General features: G+C 50.9%; 6 protein-coding genes across 7 annotated transcripts in view; 5 read left to right on the top strand and 1 right to left on the bottom strand.

Moving 5' to 3' along the window:
• Positions 1-2,026, bottom strand: part of LOC135085837 (uncharacterized) — a 30,914-nt gene extending 28,888 nt beyond the window's left edge. The window contains exons 1-2 of one of the 2 annotated variants that reach the window (XM_063980622.1): positions 1,910-2,026; positions 1,178-1,257 (exon numbers count right to left, since the gene is read on the bottom strand). In XM_063980622.1, coding sequence (XP_063836692.1) covers positions 1,178-1,257; positions 1,910-1,914 — 85 coding nt within the window. In that variant the 5' untranslated portion in view covers positions 1,915-2,026. Of the gene's footprint in view, positions 1-1,177; positions 1,259-1,909 lie in introns of those variants that run through there. The other variant, XM_063980623.1, reaches the window with a different exon arrangement.
• Positions 185-1,153, top strand: LOC135085838 (histone H1B-like). The gene has a single exon (XM_063980624.1). The coding sequence runs from the start codon at positions 235-237 to the stop codon at positions 940-942; it is 708 nt and encodes a 235-aa protein (XP_063836694.1). The 5' UTR covers positions 185-234; the 3' UTR covers positions 943-1,153.
• Positions 2,027-8,289: 6,263 nt separating the features above from the next.
• LOC135086181 (histone H2A) lies at positions 8,290-8,932 on the top strand. Its single transcript, XM_063980984.1, has one exon. It carries the CDS (start codon positions 8,371-8,373, stop codon positions 8,743-8,745), a length of 375 nt encoding a protein of 124 aa, XP_063837054.1. The 5' UTR covers positions 8,290-8,370; the 3' UTR covers positions 8,746-8,932.
• A 273-nt stretch (positions 8,933-9,205) lies between these two features.
• On the top strand, positions 9,206-10,634 carry LOC135085850 (histone H2B). Its single transcript, XM_063980634.1, has one exon. It carries the CDS (start codon positions 9,677-9,679, stop codon positions 10,049-10,051), a length of 375 nt encoding a protein of 124 aa, XP_063836704.1. The 5' UTR covers positions 9,206-9,676; the 3' UTR covers positions 10,052-10,634.
• A 6,119-nt stretch (positions 10,635-16,753) lies between these two features.
• LOC135086179 (histone H3) lies at positions 16,754-17,612 on the top strand. Its single transcript, XM_063980982.1, has one exon. It carries the CDS (start codon positions 16,820-16,822, stop codon positions 17,228-17,230), a length of 411 nt encoding a protein of 136 aa, XP_063837052.1. The 5' UTR covers positions 16,754-16,819; the 3' UTR covers positions 17,231-17,612.
• Positions 17,613-17,695: 83 nt separating this feature from the next.
• On the top strand, positions 17,696-19,375 carry LOC135086183 (histone H4). Its single transcript, XM_063980986.1, has one exon. It carries the CDS (start codon positions 18,228-18,230, stop codon positions 18,537-18,539), a length of 312 nt encoding a protein of 103 aa, XP_063837056.1. The 5' UTR covers positions 17,696-18,227; the 3' UTR covers positions 18,540-19,375.
• The last annotated feature ends 1,346 nt before the right edge of the window (positions 19,376-20,721 follow it).

Genomic DNA, 20,721 nt, shown 5'->3' with positions numbered 1-20,721 from the left:
TAGCTACAGAGAGGCTCTCCTTACGGTATTGCCATGACGCGTCGTTTCGCACCGTAAGTTTTGTCCCGCTCTAACACACCGCTCTATCCATCCTCTTTTCTCTCGTTCCGCGCGCGCGCAGTCGCAGTACGTACGTTCGTTGTTTCGCTCGCTCGTCGCGTTCCAGCAGCAGCATCGTCTGAAATTAATTGTTTTGATTCGTTCACGTAAACAGTCAAAATAACAAAAAGAAAAATGGCAGACACAGCAGTGGCATCCGAGGCACCGGCTCCGGCGACGCCCGCGAAGAAACCCAAGGCGACGGCGACCGGAGGAGCTAAGAAGCCGAAAGCGAAGCCCACCCACCCGAAGACGTCCGAGATGGTGAACAACGCCATCAAAGAGTTGAAGGAGCGCAGCGGTTCCTCGCTGCAGGCCATCAAGAAGTACATCGCGGCTCAGTACAAAGTGGACGCTGAAAAATTGGCACCTTTCATCAGGAAGTACCTGAAGAGCGCCGTCGAGTCCGGCGCTTTGATCCAGACCAAGGGCAAGGGCGCTTCCGGTTCGTTCAAATTGGAATCCAAATCTGCGGCATCCAAGAAGCCGGCGGCGAGCAAGCCCGCCAAGGGCGCCGCCGCAGCGTCGGCCAAGTCCAAGAAGGCCACGGCCGCGTCGGCCGCCGGCAAGGCGAAGAAGGGCGCCGCCTCGAGCGCCGCATCGTCGCCCTCGAAGGCGAAGCCCTCCGCCGCCACCAAGGACAAGAAGGCGGCCGCCGCGAAGAAGAAGCCCGCCGCCAAGAAACCCGCCGCCGCCGCCAAGGGTAAGGCCGCCGCCGCGCCGAAGGCCAAGAAGACCGCCAAACCGCCAACCAAGAAACCCAAGGCGCCCAAACCGAAGAAGGCCGCCGCAACACCGAAATCCAAGCCCGCGGCCAAGAAGGCGTCCGCCGGCAAGAAGTAAGCCGCCGCCGCCGCCGCCGCCGCGCGCGTCAGCCAGCAGCAGCAACTTGTTGTGTCGCCCATACGCCCGCCAGTGTTGTCGTGGGTAATGGTGGTGTTGGTGGTGGTACTACTGACACACCCCATCATCATCATCATAACAACGGCCGAGGCTGAGGCTGCGGTTGCAGCGAGGAGCGTCGAAAGTTTTAAAAAGCCCTTTTCAGGGCTAACAAATAATTCAAACATGTACTTACATGTGTTTCTTGCGATAGACGAGTCACATTTTAAATACAGAGGCAGGCAGGCCGAGTCCTGCTCTCCGCTGCTTGCTGTCCTGAAAAACAAACACATGAATTACTAAATAATTAATGTAGGTATACATAATATAGGCACCCCCTATCTACACCCACACACACCACACTACATGCATCTTTTATGCATCAACAACTATTTCAATATTATTTATTTGATCACCAACAAGGTACCGTTCACAAGAGAGTAACACACAAAAATTATTATTATGAGTTATCGATTCAATCTAAAACAATAATTAAAAAATAACTAATAAAAACAAGGCAACTTAGTTAAGAGTTCACAAATTCAGTCGGAGGCATCAAATACATTTATCACCAACATAATAATTAATTAGTCATTGATGCCTCCGAATGCATTAATTTGTTTATGATAAATTCAATCCTAATCCAAATCTGTCCGTCAACTGTCGAACATCAATAATTGTTTTTGTTTAAAAATAACTGTTCGGTCTATTATTTTTATAAGACTTTAATAGTAATGTGTAAAAAAATTTTATCTAAAACTGAATTAAATTTGACAGTTGAAATCCGGATTTGGAATAGAAACCTATTAGAATATGGGAAACGGGCACAAGTTGTCTTGTTTTTGTCTTTTTTTTTTTAATTCCTTTTTTTACACCCTCCTTCTGGCGCAGTCGGGTAATTAACTAATTAATAATAACACTCACTCACCCCATCGCATCGTTCCGTTCGGTTCATGATAATATTCGGCCGACGACGGCGAGAGGGCGGCGGAGGCCTCCAGCCGCCGCCGCCGCCGCCGCCGCCGCCGCCGCAGACAGCGACCGCCCGCCCGCCCCGCACGCCCGCCACACCACCAGCACCAGCACCAGCAGCACACATTGTTCACGCACCACCAACTGAAATTATGAACGGAGAAACCACATAAGTATCTGTGTATGATACCACAACAACATCACACGCATCACTTTGGTACTTTGTTTGTTCGCACACATATTCATTTATCGTTTAAATCGCGCTCAATTTACTTGCTTTTACCGCACAACACACACAACTAACTGAATGAACGAATAACAACAACAACAACAACAAGTAGCCACCTGAGTTAACTTATAACATGTCTTGCATTTGATGCGCGTCGTCGTTCACTTTTCGCCATTTCAGCGGCAAAATGATAACACAATATATGTATTATCATTCAACTTTCACAACTTTTTATAATAATCACCAGAATCCCGCCGCCCGACTGCCCTGTCTGCCGGCGCTTGACACTGACGTTTAATTTTTTTTTTTTTTTTCCATTACGCAAAAGAAACGCGTTTTATACCACACATACATATGCCTACATAGAGAAAAAAAAAAAAGCAAATTAATTAACCAAGTGAAAAGGAAAAACACTTTTTTTTTTTTTTTTTTTTTTTTTTCTCTCCCTTTATTTATATCAGCACGGTCTGTCACAAACCAACGCGAAGCGACAGAGACAGAGACAACACTTACATTCGAGTTCTCGCGTCGCACTCGCACGGTTCGGACGTCTCGCTGCGATCCGCTCCCCCTTGCCCAGACTGTCTGCCTTTTTCAAGGCGGTTTCTAGGCTTCCTGTTTCTTTGCGTGTGCGCGTTCGCGTAAGTTGTTCTCACAATAACGCGGGCGGGCACGCGGATTCGAACGCGTCGCGATTTGGCAAACCCACTCTTTATAGTGGTCACTAAGTGGGATACCTAGCGGTGTTAACGAAGCTTAGTGGGCGTTGACCCGATATCGCCGACTTAATCCCTTAAGGACTAAGTTGAAATCGGACGGGGTCAGGACCACCGGCCTTGGGGGATCTCCTAGCCGAGCCTGACTGTCTCCCTCCCACCCATCCCCTCTCCTTCTATCCCATTCCTCGGGTGTTGTTTGGGCGCTAAAGGCTCCGGCTGGAAGCTACCCTCTACATTCGAGGCTGTTAGGGCCCCTCTTGCACATTAAGATCGGCAAGAGGCCTACAAGCTTAGGGCTCACCCTAGGACACACCCTTCCCGCTATCCCGCGGGAAGGTATTCAAAGCACACACCCCCGGGTAATCCCACCCGGGGACCGAAAGTAGGCCAAGAGTAGGCACGACCGCCGCACAGTTTCTTCCTGGTTCTTCTGTGCGGAACGTGACGCGAGCGAACCAGAGTAAGTTCGTTAATCATTAAACAGCTGTTGGTCGGGCGAGCGATGGCGCCGTCCGACCTTGTGGTCAGGCTCCTCGGAGCGCTGGCCTCGAGATTCCCGGAGGTGATTCAGTCACTCTCCGAAGAGATCCCGGAGCTTCGGGAAGCCCTTCAGGCTGACCCAGCTCGCCCCCGCTCTCCCCTCACTAACGAGGACTCCCCCCCGCCCAGCCAAAGCGAAGCCGCTTCTGGCTCCGCCCCCGAAGAGGAGATGGACGTCTCGGAAGAGCGTCCATCTGAGACCTCGGAGGGATCTCAATCGGAGGACTCGTCCACGTCCTCAGACTCCGCCTCATCCGACGAAGGCTCGCAGTCGGACGAATTCGTCCCAGTCGGCAAGTCCGGCAAGCGAGCCCGCAAGTCAAAGCCCAAGGCGACTAGCTCGCCCAAGGCCAAACGTCCGGCCAACATCCAGGCCGATCCCGCCAGCCCGCCCCGGGCTTCCGCGGCTTCCGCGGCCCCCGCGCCGCAGTCCCCCCGGACGAACTCGACCACCGAGTCGCCCGCCCCCTCTCAGGCCTCCTCTACTCAGAGGAAAGAGCGCCCCCCACCCCCCTTGTACATCCAGGACAAGGACAAGTGGGTCGATGTTTCAAAGAGGTGCGCCGCTACCGGCGTCAACTACCTCTCCGCCCGCACCACGCCTCAGGGCATCAAGGTGCAGGTGCAAACCTCCCGAGATCATAGATCTCTCACTACCATGCTGAAAAGCATGAAGGTAGGTTTTCACACCTACGCGCTCCCAGAGGAGCGACTTCTGCGCGTGATCATACGCGGTATCCCTCGCGAGCTGCAAACCTCGCAGATCTTGGCTGATCTAAAAAGCCAAAACTTTCCCGCCCTCGAGGTACATCGAATGTACCGGGGCCGCCAAGCTGAACCATACGACATGGTTCTAGCCATATTAGAACGGACGGACGCTGGAAAGGCAGTGTTTAATATAAAAACACTGTGCCAACTTTCCGGCATCCGTGTCGAAGTCCCGCACAAGCGCGGTCCCCCAGGCCAGTGTCATCGCTGCCAACTCTATGGGCACTCTGCCCGCAATTGTTTCGCCAAGCCCAGGTGCGTCAAGTGCCTGGGTAACCACGGCACCCCCGAATGTCCTCGCCCGAAGGACCTATCACTCTGCACAGAGCCGCCTAGCTGCGTCCTCTGTGGAGAGACGGGACACCCCGCGAACTATCGCGGGTGCCCGAAGGCGCCCAAGGCACCGCGTTCGAGTCGTACGACTCAGCCGCGAAATGCCCCCGCCCCGCGACCTCAGACCGCACCGGCGGGACCCCCCACCTCGGCCCACTTCCCGCCGCTACCTAGAGCGGCACCCCCCCCCATCCCCCCCGTCCTTGCCCCTCACTGGGCAGGATGGGCAAAGCCGGCGGCAGCCGCTCCTGCGGCGCCAAAGGCGCAGGCCCCTAAGGCCAAACCCCAACCGAAGCCACAGGCCCCTAAGGCACCGGCTTCGGTCCCATACTCAGCCGCGAGGGCGCCGCCGCGCGCGTCGCGCCCCCCCATCCCCTCCCCCTCTAGCGACAGCTTCAAAATCGACTTATTAAGTCGATTTTTCAACGAGATCGACTTCGACGAAGTCGAACGAGTTGTTGAGGCACTGAAAGCGGCCGAGGGCAATACCGAGGCTATGCTTCAGGTCGCCTACTCTTCCCGCACGCTGTGCAGAGCCCTTAAGGACTTCAGAGTAAACCCATAATGGATTTACAAACAAAGAGCAGAGTCAAACCAAAAGCCTTGAAAATAGGCTATTTTAACGCTAACGGGTACAAATCCCAAAGAATGGAAATCGCTGATTTCCTGAGGGAGCACCAGTTAGACGTCTTTCTCATGCAGGAGACCTTTCTAAAACCCTCTATCAGGGATCCTAAAATTGCAAACTATAACATAGTTCGCAACGATAGGACTACTTCCGCCCGCGGTGGCACTCTCATTTACTATAAAAGGTCACTGCACTGTATACCTATGGATCCCCCCCGTCTCGAGCACCTTGAGGCCTCGGTCTGCAAGCTGGCCATGTCTGGTCACCAGCCTGTAGTCATAGTCTCAGCCTACCTAGCGCCGGCTAACAACAACCCCGAACGCTCTAGATCGCTAATTACTAGCGACCTAGAGGCGATTCTCAACTTAGGTAGCTCCGTCGTAGTGGCGGGGGACCTAAACGCCAAACATACCGCGTGGAATTGTGTTAGCACAAACCCCCGCGGTAGGCAGCTAGAGTCCTTGGCAGACCGATTGAACTTTGACGTCATCGCTCCCATGTCTCCGACCCACTTCCCTGCAATAGTAGGACACCGCCCAGACATTCTCGATTTATGTCTCCTTAAGAACATAAATCTTCGCTTAAGCTCTATAGAGCTCTATCACGCCTTGGACTCTGACCACAGGCCTGTGGTCATTAGTTTAATCCCCCGAGTAGGCCCCGATTCGAACACAGGCCTCCCACCCCCGTCAAAGGTAGTGGTGGATTGGGGCAGACTGGGCGAAAGCCTCAAGTCGGCCTCTTCCCCCCTCCTAGATACCATTCCGGATGTGATTAGCACACCGGAACAGACCGACAGCGCGATCAACTCCCTCACCAGTCACGTGCAGAACGTCGTGAAGGACTGTTCACGACAGGTACCGGACTTGGGTCACCAAAGATGGAACCTGTCGCCTGATGCACGCGCTCTGTTGACGGAGAAGAACGCGGCCATCCGAGCTTACGACTCGTACCCCACCGAAGAGAACCGGGTTCGCATGCGCTCCTTGCAGCGTGCTGTAAAGAAGTGCATTCGCGATCTCCGGAACGAACGGTGGGACTCTATGGTACAATCCCTCGAGCCGAACCATCTAGCCTTTTGGCAGTTGACCAGGCGTCTCAAGTCTGACTCTGTAGCAGTCACTCCTCCCCTTAACCGTCCCGGCCTGCCCCCGGCGTTCGACGACGACGAAAAGGCGGACTGTCTAGCGAGCAGTCTCGAGTCCCAATGTGCTCCCAGTTTACTCCCGGTAGACCCCGAACACCTCGCTGAGGTTGACTCGGAGGTTCAAAGGAGAAACTGCACTCCCCCCACCGACCCCCCTCTAGACCCCATCACCCCCGAAGAGGTGGAAACCCTCATCAAGGGTCTCCACCCTCGCAAAGCCCCCGGCTCAGACGGCATCACTAATAGAGTGCTCAAGCGCTTCTCTGCCCCCCTAATAGTCCTGCTCACCGCTATATTCAACGCGGCTATGAGCAATTGCACTTTCCCGCAGGCGTGGAAAGAGGCAACCGTCATAGGCATCCCTAAACCGGGAAAGCCTGCCGCAGAGCCGACAAGTTATCGCCCCATCAGTCTTCTCAACACTATTGGGAAACTGTACGAGCGACTTATCTATAAACGCCTCAAGGACTACGTAGAGTCCAAAAGTCTCATTCCCAACGAGCAGTTTGGCTTTAGAGCCAAACACTCTTGCGTCCAACAAGTGCATCGCATCGTCGAGCACTCGTTAGCTGGCTTTTACAGCAGGAACGCCCCCTACAAAACAGGCGCTCTCTTCTTCGACGTGGCGAAAGCCTTCGACAAGGTGTGGCACAACGGCTTATTATATAAGCTTTACAACATCGGAGTGCCAGACCGTCTCGTGCACATCATACGAGACTTTTTGTCGAATCGCTCTTTCCGCTACCGAGTGGATGGGACACTGTCCCCCCCGCACCCCATACGAGCCGGAGTCCCCCAAGGGTCCGTGCTCTCGCCTCTCCTCTTCTCGCTCTTCACTAGCGACTTCCCGAGGTTTAAGCCATCGCCGCTTACAACCCACACCGCCCTCTTTGCGGACGATACAGCCATTTACTGTACGTCCCGCCGGGCAGCCCACATAATCAAGACCCTCCAAAACACTGCCGACGTCCTCGGCAAGTGGTTTAGGAAATGGCGTATCGAGGTCAATCCCGATAAAAGCGCCGCCATCATCTTTGCTCGCAATAGCAAATTCCCTCCCACGCCCAAATCGATCACTATGTTCGATCGTCCCATTCCATGGACAAAGAAGGTTAAGTATCTCGGCGTCACTCTTGACAAAGGGTTAACCTTCCGCGAACATGTGAAAACCGTACGCGACCGAGCGTCCTTCGCTCTAGGTCGCCTCCATTGTCTCCTAAACAGTCGTAGTAAATTGTCGCTTAGAAATAAGTTGAGAATTTACACGACTTGCATTCGTCCCATTTTCACGTATGCAGGCCCAGTGTTTGCACACATCGCCCCCTCCCACATCCATAGGTTACAAGTCCTCCAGAATAGGTTCATGCGCAAGGCCACGGGAGCCCCGTGGTACCTGCGTAATGAAAATCTCCATATTGACTTGGGGTTACCGACTATTAAGTCGTACCTCAAGCAATTATCTGAGAACTATTTTGACTCTGCCACGTCCCACCCGAACCCCCTCATTTCCGGGGCGGCGAACTACTCGCCGGACCTCCCCACCCCCCCGCGCAGACGTCGTCCCAGGAACGCCCTCAGCGATCCCGACGACGACATCACCCTAGCCATCGAGGCCGCCCAACAGCTCGCGAAAACTAGCACCACTCCACTCCAACCGATCTACCGTCCTCGCCGGCGAGGACTCGCGCCGCGGTCCCCTTCGACCCGTCCCTTTTTCTCGCGGTATCGGCACGTGCCGGGCCGCTTCTCTCCCCAAACCTACGTTAGGCTACCGTCCCCCAGCAACGCCCTAGGCCGAGGTTCGAGCCCCACTCGGGGGCGCCCTTAGGCTCGTTGCTTAAATTTTGAGGTTGAGAGCCATCTGCGCTCACCTATTGTCCGGTGAAGCTGAAAAAGCCGCTCACGGCTATCAGCATAGTCAGTCCGAAAAAAAAAAAAAAAAAAAAAAAAAAAAAAAAAAAAAAAAAAAAATTGACACAGACAGTCTCGACGCGCGCTCGTCGTTACACGTTCACTTTGTGTGTTGATTTATTTCTCTACAAACTACAACAACATGTCGGGTCGCGGCAAGGGTGGCAAGGTCAAGGGAAAGGCAAAGTCCAGGTCCAACCGTGCCGGTCTCCAGTTCCCCGTCGGTCGTATCCACAGGCTTCTGCGTAAGGGCAATTACGCCGAGCGTGTCGGTGCCGGTGCGCCCGTGTACCTGGCCGCCGTCATGGAGTACCTGGCCGCTGAAGTGCTCGAGTTGGCCGGTAACGCGGCTCGTGACAACAAAAAGACCAGGATCATCCCGAGACATCTACAACTGGCGATACGCAACGACGAGGAATTGAACAAGCTCCTCTCCGGCGTCACCATCGCCCAGGGTGGTGTGCTGCCCAACATCCAGGCCGTGCTCTTGCCCAAGAAGACCGAGAAGAAGGCATAAATCGCCGCCGCGTTTTCGCATCATTTATGTATGCTGCACTCTGCTGCTGTATACATATTGATCGAGAGTGTGCACGTTTCTTCAAACAAAAAGGCCCTTTTCAGGGCCGCAATATGATTCTTGAGTATTTATGAAATGTTTCTTGACGATTGACACGAGTGCAAATCTCTTCTTACACTATACAATAATAAATACTATCACTACACAATATAATGAATAATTTATTGATTGTCTGAAAAAGTCGGCATGATGGTTAACAGACAAAATAAATAAATGCCTAATTATGAGTGAGAGAGAGAGAGACAAAATATACCCGTACGTAAATACATAGGTAGATTCGAGTTTGAGCATGAAAAATCCTTAAGAAAAATATTTTAGTATTTATAACGTGATGCGATTGATCTATTGATATAAATATTTTTTTATATATTATTAAAATTAATTTTAAAATCTTGCTTGCGCTTTGCGTTTCGTGAGAGAAAAGAAAGACAGAGAGAAAATGTAAATCTACATTACTCGTAATGCACTTGCATAATATTTTTTATGTCGTACGTACCTACCTACCTACCTACATACATACATTTTTTTTTTTATTATTATTATAAAACTGAAACCAAACTAGAGAGTTGAGTGAGCGAGAGAAACGCTCCTCACATATCGCCATCTCACTCACTCGCTCGTCGCACCCATCAACAACACAGACCGTAATGCGTTATGAGCGAGACGGCACAGAGCGAGAGAGAAATATCATGTTAATGCGACGACACTATTGGTCGAAGTGACACCGCGTTGCGGTCGCTTTTTGAACTGACAGTAACTGAGGTAAACCCCAATCTACCGAAAAATTTACACATTCGCTCGTCACTCTCGGCACGGTCGAGTTGTTGTAAGCTGATATACATTATTATCGTCGTTATCCCATTAAACAATCATGCCGCCCAAGACAAGTGGCAAGGCCGCCAAGAAGTCAGGCAAGGCTCAGAAGAACATCTCCAAAACTGACAAGAAGAAGAAGAAGCACAAGAGGAAGGAGAGCTACGCCATCTACATCTACAAAGTGCTGAAGCAGGTCCACCCCGACACCGGTATCTCCAGCAAGGCCATGTCGATCATGAACTCGTTCGTGAACGACATCTTCGAACGCATCGCCGCCGAAGCTTCCCGTCTGGCTCACTACAACAAGCGTTCCACGATCACGTCGAGGGAGGTGCAGACATCCGTCAGGCTGCTGCTGCCCGGTGAACTCGCCAAGCACGCCGTCAGTGAAGGCACAAAGGCCGTCACCAAATACACCAGCTCCAAGTGAATTGGCAGCGCTTCGTCGTCGTCGTCGTCGTTCGTGTTGTCGGTGTTTTACACCAAACACAACCACGACACAAAAACAAAAGGCCCTTTTCAGGGCCACAAAATGCATATCATAAATTGAAAAGTTTCTTGTCGATGGCGTGTCACGTAAATAAATGTTAATGTACCTTACCTACCTACTTAGGTAACCTACTTGTAAAAAATTTAACACATTCGCCGCACAACACAACAGCTTATTTATTTATTTATTGTTCGCTTATAGTAAGCATTGTAAATAATTAATAATTGTCTACGTATCAGATTGTGCTTGTCAGTGAAGAGTGAGCGAACTAGAGAAAAAAATAAAATATTGTCAACTAAAAATAACAATGACTCCTATAAAATATCGAAGGTAAATTAGAATCAATCAACACAATACCTACATTATTTTAATTTTCGCAGATAACAGGAAAAAATATAAATTAATTATGAACGAACTATGAAGTTAATAAACTAAGCTAGTACTTATTAAATTATGAAATAATACTTTTCACACACTTACTCGTACTGCAGACTCACTGTTTAAATAAAATATTTGTATCATTTTTGTACATAATCAATCAATCAATATTATTTTGAATTTCCAAAAAGAAACTCTCACACAATATATCCGGCTAGAGGAAAACTCAAAACGCAAAAATATAATAATTTGTCGTAGAATAATTAATTAGTTAGCCTAGAATATGTATGTACCTAATAATTATTGCTTTGTTGTTGATTTTGAGTGGAAATTACACAATATAACACTTCTTACTAGTTATTATCCTGGCACAGGCAAATTATACGCCTGAAAGGAGGCTTCGTTCATTAGTATTTATTATGACGTAGTAGTATTTTATGAAATGAAACTACTTACGTCTATGTTTAAACAATTATTTTGAATTTTTGAAACGCGAATGAAAAAAAAAAAAAAACAAATCGTGCGAGCGAGAGAGAGAGCGCGCACGCAGTGAGAAAGAGAGGCGTATACATCGTCGGCTATAAATACGGCGTGGCGCGCGCGTACATGTTTTACACACAGACCCAGTCAGGATTCGCTTCGCATCGCTCGCACGGTACGGACGTGCGCTCCGCCTCGCCCGCCCGCTCGCATGCGCTGCGCTCCGAGTTCGTCGAGCTTATCGCCCTCGCTCTGCGAGTCTTGTTTCTGTGGTGTTTTGTCACAATTACGTGGCTTGCCCGCGGCTGCGCTTGGGATACCTAACGGTGATAACGAACAAGCGTAGTTAAACGCCTTTCTAAAGGCGGTTCGGTTCGATTGGGAGCGACCGACAGTGCCTTTTCAAGGCGCTGAAATTTCCTGCCGCCGCCGGTATATTAGGCTGTGAACCTTGGCCTCCTGGAAGGCACGTTTGAGAGGGTGAGGCGTTCCTCCTCGCCCTTGAGACACTCGGTTTCACAGTCTTTTCACTGCCGGGCGTGACCCCCCCTACCCCTCCCTATTTTCCATCCCTGAAGGAGCGTATCCCTGGTTGTTTTTGCGACCGGGGCCCTCCTGAAGGACTGCTAGGAGTAGGTACTCACCCTACGTCGCGGCGTTGCTACGTTGCGACGTAGTTACATTGGTTAGGGCACACTTTTCCGACACACCCCGCTCGGTTTACACCGACTGTGCGGGACTTACACACCGCTATAACCACCGAGTTTCTTGCCGGCTCTTCTCGGTGGTTGCGACTTGCGAACCGGTGTAGATTCACGCGTCGCGAATACACCCTCCATGCCATGGACACGGAGGAACTATTAAAGTTCCTCCGGGCCACTCACCCGGAGGTTCTCTCCGGGTTTAAAGCCCACATACGGGCAAAATCCCTCGCAAGCTCCGTCTATGAGGAGCCTGCTTCCCCGTCATGTCCCGAGGACGCCATGTGCGATCCTAACTCGGCCCCGCTACCAATCCCGCTCACGAACGAGCACTCTATTGTGATAGATCACCAATCCCATGCCCCCAGTAGGGACATGGAATGTGACTCTGTCTCAGACGCCGATGACGGTGGCTTCACCACCGTCAGTCGTCCGAAGAGGACCCGCAAATCCGCGGCCTCTCCCCCTCCTTCCCCCCCTGCGAAGGCGCTGAAGGCCAACTCGGGCCTATCCCAGCCCTCGCAATCTTCCCAGCCCTCCGGCTCGCAGTCGAGCACCGGCCGGACTGCCAGAGTCCCCCCAGTCTTTGTCCAGGACAAGGCGTCCTGGAACAAAATTTCCGGCGCGCTCAAGGAGCGCCACATCAATTTCTCGCACGCTAAGTCGTGCAATGTAGGCATTAAGGTGTCCTTGTCCACCTCGGACGAGCACCGAGCCCTAACTCGATTCCTTGATGAAAACCGTATCGGTTATCATACCTTCCCTCGCGAGGAGGAAAGGGAGCTGCGGGTTGTTATCCGTGGCCTTCCCAAGGAGCTAGACTCCGCCTCCATCTTGGCCGACCTCAAGGCACAAAACTTTCCCGTCAAACAGGTTCACCGTCTGTACAGGACTCGTACACGTGAACCATTTGACCTTGTCCAAGTAGTCTTGGACTATTCCAACGAAGCGAAATCGATTTTCAATTTGAAAACGGTTTGCTTCATCTCCGGGCTCAAAGTTGAGCCACCCCGAAAGCGCGGCGCTCCCGGCCAGTGCCACCGCTGTCAACATTACGGGCACGCTGCCCGTAATTGTCACGCCCGTCCTAGGTGCGTCAAGTGCCTAGGCGATCACGGCACAGCCGACTGTGTCCGTGACAAGGCCACAGCCACCGAACCACCGAGCTGCATACTGTGTGGTAGCCAGGGTCATCCTGCGAATTATCGCGGTTGTCCCCGGGCTCCACGCACTCAGCCGCGTGCCCCCATCCCCTCTGCCCCCAGGCAGATCAATGCTACTCGCAACTTTGCGGTAGCAAGTGAGGCTCCTAGCCTCCGCCCCAACAGGCCCAATGCTTGGGCTAGGCCTCTGGCCTACACCCAGGCTGCCAGCCTTACTCCCACACCCACCCAAACAGCTGTGGCCCCTCCCGCGCCCCAGCAGGCTCCTCAACCCCATCCAGCCCCTAAGGCTACGCCAAAGGCACCTACCCAACAGGCGCCTAACCCAAGTCCCCCTGCCCCTAAGGCACCAGCCCACAAAGTCCCGGCCCCTCAGGCCAAGCCCCAGCCTTCACATTCACCTGCGGCTGACATTAAGTTGGTCAGAGACTTCTTTGGCCAAATTAATGTCGGCGAGATGTTTGTGATCGCCGCAAAACTGCGCGCGACTAATGGCGAAGGCAACATCATGGATAGGTTAACTATCCTCGCCGAACACGTAGACTTTTGCTACGCTATCTCCTCTTTCCACGCTCCGTAATGGCTAATCCCACCGCTAGGATCAAACCCCGGTCAATCACCTTAGCATTTTTCAACGCTAACGGTCTTAGACAGCAGAAGGACGAGGTTACTCAGTTCCTTACCGACCACCAGGTCGACATCTTTCTGGTTCAAGAGACCCTCCTAACACCCTCTATTCGCAATCCTAGGATAGCGAACTACAATATCATTAGACACGATAGGCCCACACGTGGCGGCGGCACGCTTATTTATTATAAGCGTTCTCTGCACTGTGCTTTAGTCGATCCCCCTTCTCTCTCTAACCTAGAAGTCTCACTCTGTCGGCTAGCCATGACTGGACACGAGCCCATCCTCATCGGCTCGGTTTACCTCTCCCCGAACAAGACTCCCTTAAGGAGCGACTTTCAGGCCCTCTTTGCTATGAATAGTGCAGTCATTCTTGGCGGCGACTTTAATAGCAAACACACTCATTGGGGTTGCGTAACATCCACTGCCAATGGCAACATGTTAAGCGAACTCTCTGAGGAACTCATCTTTGACATCTTAGTCCCTATGACGCCCACTCACTATCCTTACAATGTCGAGCATCGGCCCGACATTCTGGACATGGCAATTCTAAAGAATATAGGCCTCCGCCTACACTCTATAGAAACCATGCACGCGCTCACTTCTGACCATCGCCCGGTCGTACTACAACTAGGCTCTCCTGAGTCTACACCCACTATGAAGACAATTGTGGACTGGGACAAACTCAAGGTAAAACTTGGGAACTGTCAGAGCCCACAACTGTCCTCAATCCCCGACGATATAGTTTCGCCTCACGAAACTATTCACGCGATCGATGCGCTCACTAGTCACATCTCGGTCGCCATCGGCGACTCGTCTAGGAAAGTGCCTGCGATGGCTAACCACCGTCTCAGGTTGCCGGACGATGCGCGAGAACTATTGAGGGCAAAGAACGCAGCCACTCGCGATTATGACGCTTATCCAACCGAGGAAAACAGAGTCCGCTTACGTTCCTTACAGCGCGCTGTCAAGGCTCGTATCGCGGAACTCCGTAACAATCAGTGGGATGATCTACTTAAAGAAATCTCGCCATCTCACCAAGCCTATTGGAAGTTGACGAGAGCCTTTAAGTCTGACACCGTAGCGTCCACGCCACCGCTTTTACGTCCCGATCAAACGCTTGCGTTTGACGACGACGCCAAAGCCGAATGTCTAGCCGACAGTCTAGAAGCACAGTGCTCCCCCAGTACCCTCCCAGTAGACTCTGCCCACCTCCGCATGGTGGACAGCGAAGTCGAACGTAGAGCCGCCCTCCCTCCGACCACAACCCTAGACCCGACCAACGTCGACGAGGTGCGAACGATAATCAAAGGTTTCCGTCCCAACAAAGCCCCCGGCCCGGACCGTATCTCTAATAGAGTCTTACGCGCCCTGCCCGCCCCCCTAGTATACCTCTTGGTTGCTATTTTCAACGCGGCCATGTCTCACTGCATCTTTCCCGACGCGTGGAAAGAGGCAGAAGTCATTGGCATCCCGAAGCCCGGTAAGAAACTGGCTGACCCCACAAGCTACAGACCCATCAGTCTCTTAAAGACCATGGGTAAGTTATACGAACGTATAATTGTCTCTCGATTAAGAGATTATGTTTTTTCTAATAATCTCTTAATAAACGAACAGTTTGGCTTCCGCGCCTCACATTCCTGCGTACAACAGGTGCACCGCTTAACGGAGCACATACTTAGCGGCCTCACTGCTAAGCCACCCGTAGGGACAGGAGTGCTATTCTTCGACGTAGCGAAGGCATTCGATAAAGTCTGGCACAATGGCTTGATTTACAAGCTTTACGAACTCGGTGTGCCGGACAGTCTCGTGCACATCTTACGTGACTTTTTATCGAATCGCACCTTTCGTTACCGAGTAGATGGCTCCCTCTCCTCCCCCCGCCCCATTAGAGCCGGAGTCCCCCAGGGCTCCGTGCTCTCGCCCATCCTCTTTTCATTGTACGTCAATGACATCCCCAAATATCCGAATACGGATTTAGCCCTGTTTGCGGACGACACCGCACTCTACAAGTCCGGACGTAATCGGAATTACGTCATCTTGGCGCTCCAACGCGCAGTCACACAATTAGGCGAATGGTTCAGGAAGTGGCGTATCGAGGTAAATCCCGAAAAAAGTGCAGCAGTGTACTTTTCTAGGGCTTTGTCTGCGAAACGTCCTCCGGTTCGCACTCGTCCTAACGTCCCCACCCATCTCACCTTATTTGACCAAACTATTCCTTGGAAAAGTGAGGCCAAGTACTTAGGTGTCACCCTCGACCAGAGATTATCGTTCGCTCCGCACCTCAGACGCGTCTTGAGCCGTGCGAACCACTACATCCACCGACTCTACCACCTAGTTGGAAGGAAAAGTAAATTGTCACTTAGAAATAAGTTGACAATTTACAAAACCTGCATCCGTCCAGTGTTGACTTACGCCAGTCCGGTGTTTGCTCACACTTCCTGCACAGACCTTAAGAAATTCCAGACCCTCCAAAACAAATTCTTACGCCGAGCCGCGGACGCCCCGTGGTTCGTGCGTAATACGAATCTCCATAGAGATTTCGAGATCCCATCGATTGATCACTTTATGAAAGAAGCCTCTCGCCGCTACTTTGATAAAGCGATCAACCACAAGAACCCTCTTATCGTTAGCGCCGCCACGTATACACCCCAGAAAGATGTCGCTGCCCAATACCGACGACCTAGGCATGTCCTAGACGACCCGGACGATCCTATTACCGAATTTCTGAACACAGACATCACTGCCTTAAGCACGCCAACTACTCCACAACACAGTAGCTCGTTACACCGTACTCGCCGGCGAGTACGAGGCCCTGCTTTCCATTTCGGACGGTACAGACATGTACCGGGCCGGTTCTCCCCTATCCGTCCCCCGGACACGGCCTGAGCCGAGGTCCGAGCCTACCGTGGCGCCCTCAGGCCGCGTCCGTAGTCCCCTCGATCGGGCCCACTAGAGTGAGCCCGCCGTAGGCTGGACTTTGGTCCAACACCGCGGAGGGCAACCCTCTAGTTGGGTTCGCCACTGATCGGGCGCCTTATGCGCTCGATACGGCCCGATCGCGAACGTCGGTCTGCGACCGACGCGGACGAGCCTGGGCTTCGCTTCGCGAAGCCCACACTCGGCCTCGTCGGCACGCGCACCGACGATCGCCAAACGGCTAGAGTACCTTCTGTACTCGCCACTCTGCCCGGTGAAGTTGGAAAAGCTCTTCAAGCTACCAGCGCGCGTCCCTTCAAAAAAAAAAAAAAAAAAAAAAAAAGTACATGTTTTATTAGAGGATCGTACGTCGAACGACCCGCCGCTCCGCTCTCTTGTAAAATTTGCATTTGTGAAAAGTTGTTTTACGTTTACGTACAATGGCCCGTACCAAGCAGACCGCTCGTAAGTCGACCGGCGGTAAAGCCCCGAGGAAGCAGCTGGCCACCAAGGCCGCTCGCAAGAGTGCGCCCGCCACCGGTGGCGTCAAGAAACCCCATCGCTACAGGCCCGGTACCGTGGCACTCCGTGAGATTCGTCGTTACCAGAAGAGCACGGAGCTCTTGATCCGCAAGTTGCCGTTCCAGCGTCTCGTGCGTGAAATCGCTCAGGATTTCAAGACCGATCTGCGTTTCCAGAGCTCCGCCGTCATGGCGCTCCAGGAGGCCAGCGAGGCTTACCTGGTGGGCCTCTTCGAGGACACCAACCTGTGCGCGATTCACGCCAAGCGCGTCACCATCATGCCCAAGGACATCCAGCTGGCGCGCAGGATCAGAGGAGAGCGCGCCTAAGTGCTTCGCGCTCGACTTTGCTCTGCGCCGCCGCTGTCGTCCGAGGAGGATACGCGCGCATCAAACAAACACAAAAAAGGCCCTTTTCAGGGCCGCATATGATTCTTAATGTGTGTCCACCAACACAAGTTTCTGTCGATGACGAGTCCGAGTTTAACATTTTATTACACACGTCATAATGTGTACATACATACATACTTACTCACTTGCTTGCTTGCTTGCTTTATTATTATTTATGCCGATCAATAAATTATTTAACACTATATCTATCTAGTAAATAAATGAACTGCAATAATACTCTTACGCGCACGCACGCAACAATCAATGCAAATTGAATATGAATGAAAGAGAAACAAAATAAATAGTAATAGTAGGCCTATATTGTGAGCTGTTCGATAGTAAATTATTTTTTTTTTCTATAATTACAAAATTTCATTTCATTGTTACTTACATTTGCCTGCATGAACTGGCCCCCGGATCATTACCTACACAAATAATTATTTAATTGATATTGATGATTTTATTTATTTTTTAAGAAAAATATAACACGTAGAGCGAGCGAGCGAGCGAGGGAGAGAGAGAGAGAGAGAGAGAATGTGTTGAATATTTCCATCTCTGTCGTGCGAGTGGTGACGCATTATTTTAGTCGAGAGCGAGACGGAACCCCTTTTTCTTTTCCATTAATTTGTTTTTAATTCAATGGAATTTATTAATTATTACTTAATATAATAATAACATAATATAAAAATATATAGGTACTTATTTTAAAGTAAAATCATCAACGATACTCCGTCTCTGTCGCACTAGCGCTCGCACACGCGAGAGTGAGAGAAGACATGGCCCCCCCGCTGCCGCCCGCCCCTCGTTCGCTTTACGAATGATATAAAAGTCAGGCTCTGCCTAGTTTCGGGCACAGTCTCGTTCGAGTAATCGTCTCTCGCACACACTATCGGTGTGCGCACGTGTAAATCGAAACCACTGAACCAAATCAAGCAAGATGACCGGTCGCGGTAAGGGAGGAAAGGGTCTGGGAAAAGGAGGCGCCAAGCGCCACAGGAAGGTGCTCCGTGACAACATCCAGGGTATCACCAAGCCCGCCATCCGTCGTCTCGCTCGCAGAGGTGGCGTGAAACGTATCTCCGGTCTGATCTACGAGGAGACGCGTGGTGTGCTGAAGGTGTTCCTTGAGAACGTGATCCGTGACGCCGTCACTTACACGGAGCACGCCAAGAGGAAGACCGTCACCGCCATGGACGTCGTCTACGCTCTGAAGCGTCAAGGTCGCACCCTGTACGGTTTCGGTGGTTAAACCAACCGCTGCCGCTGAATCGTCGTCGTGTGGCGCATCATCATCGCCGCGCTGCTTGTTGTTGGCGCAACTACGACGCTACGAGGATGATCGCAAAACGATCACAAATACACAAAAGGCCCTTTTCAGGGCCGCACAAATTTCGTTAATTATAATGACTGTTTCTATCGAAGACTTTACACAATAATAATTAACTACCTATATTATATTAATAATTCCTGTTATTGCTCTCACATGGCATGGCACACCTCGCGCACACACACGCATAAATTTATCCTATCCTAGGTGCCGCCAGCACATAAATACATACATATAATATACCTACCTGCCTGTACTATGCAAATAAGAAGAGTTTGAGAAAATAAATGTATGTACTTCTTTCATCGTCATTACACAATATGTTAGGTTAGGGGGGCACGGGAATGGAATGGATAGGTAAATTATTATTGTTGATGTCGAAATTTGGAACGTTTCAATCGGGGCTATGGAATAATATTGTGGAAAGTATAAAAATGGGGTTTTGTAAAAAAAATATATTAAATAAGTCAAACAAATTTTATTTGTAATAACAATTACTATAAATAAGTGCGTCAATGTCATAAAACGTCTTTAGAGTAGGTACATAATTATACATTATACCAATGTTTCATTTCATATTATCACTCATATAGATTAAATAATACAACAGCAAAATTTATGTGAAAATAATAAATAGATATTATAATAAAATATTACTGTCGCACCTGTGACCAGCCTCGTCGTTGGTGGATTCGATTCGTTCGCCATCAATCTGCGGCGGCAGCGCGGCACCGCGTAGGTACCACACTCCTCCGTCCCTGCGGAATAAAAAATAAATAATGTTATTATTGTGTAGGTACCATATAAAGTATTTTTTTTTTTTTTTTTTGTTACTAGTACGCATAAGGTGCCCAGTAAAATTATTTTGTTTATTTACATGGACGTGCAAGAATCTTCACTCGCCCGCGTCCCACTGTCTGTGAACGGTGCGACGGCTGTAGATGGCGGGCGGCGCTTTCGTCAAAACAATTATCGTGTCTCGATGTGAAAAATTAATTTTTTTTATTATGTTCATATTATAATAGCACAATCGATACATTTACAATTATTTTAATAGCATAACATAGGTAGTTCGTATGACTACGAGATCGCCTGCCCTAACAAACGACACAGGAGAGGCCGCCGTTCATGTTTTACGACCCCCGAGTCTATTGCGATAAATACGGTCCGAAGCGATACCAATATTGACGATTCATCGATGCGTATGGTCGTTGGGATGTTCGCTTTCAATTTGTCCATGAAAAAATATCGATCATAACCGTATAAATGGAGAAAAACAACATTTAAACACGACCCTCGGTCGGTCCGGTTGGCAATGTTGAAAATAAACGCGTGCAGCGTTCGAATCGTGATTCATACAGTGACATATACATCACAGACGCACGGGAGCACTATAGGAGATGTCAGTGACGCGTTAAATTCTCTAATATGTTGAATAATTTTTCGCGAAACTAATTTATTTCAGATGCATGCTAGTGAAAAGTTTCAAGTGTTCGTACGAGAAAACATCTAGCTACAGAGAGGCTCTCCTTACGGTATTGCCATGACGCGTCGTTTCGCACCGTAAGTTTTGTCCCGCTCCCCTCCTCTCCTCGGTTTTATCGCGTTCGTTGAGTGTAGTCGTGTGCAGCAGTGTGGCTCCGCGGAAGCGTCGTAGACCCTCTGCCCGACTACTACCCGCGCGCGAGCCGATCCGCCGCGATACCCTCCGCCACCTTCGCCCGAGCCACCCAGTCGCGCCGCAGTTCGTCTCCGCAGAAGCGTCGAGACCCGTCGCCGCGCCCTCCAGCTCGGTGCGAAGCAGCACCACCGCGTCGCGCGCCCGTCTCCGCCGTAGGCGTCGAGAGTCCCGCCGTCGCGAGTGCGTGTGCGAGTGTCGAGAGCGATATCGCTATCTCCCTCTTCCGCGAATTGGACGCAATTACCCGCGACAGTGACGCTTTTTGTGTTGTGCCGTGAAAATATTGCGCATAGTGAGGGTAGATTGACATCGTAGAGTACCCACCGAATATTTGCGAAAATATCACGGAGGTACTCGAACATCGCGACTACCCTCACTGGAACTTGTCTTTCGCCGACCCGCGAAAACATCAACATTCCATCG

The sequence above is a fragment of the Ostrinia nubilalis genome, chromosome 30 (assembly GCF_963855985.1).
Source record: "Ostrinia nubilalis chromosome 30, ilOstNubi1.1, whole genome shotgun sequence".
Taxonomy (NCBI): Eukaryota; Metazoa; Arthropoda; class Insecta; order Lepidoptera; family Crambidae; genus Ostrinia; species Ostrinia nubilalis.
Note: the sequence above shows the minus strand (reverse complement) of the source record. Positions and strands in the feature narration are given on the sequence as shown.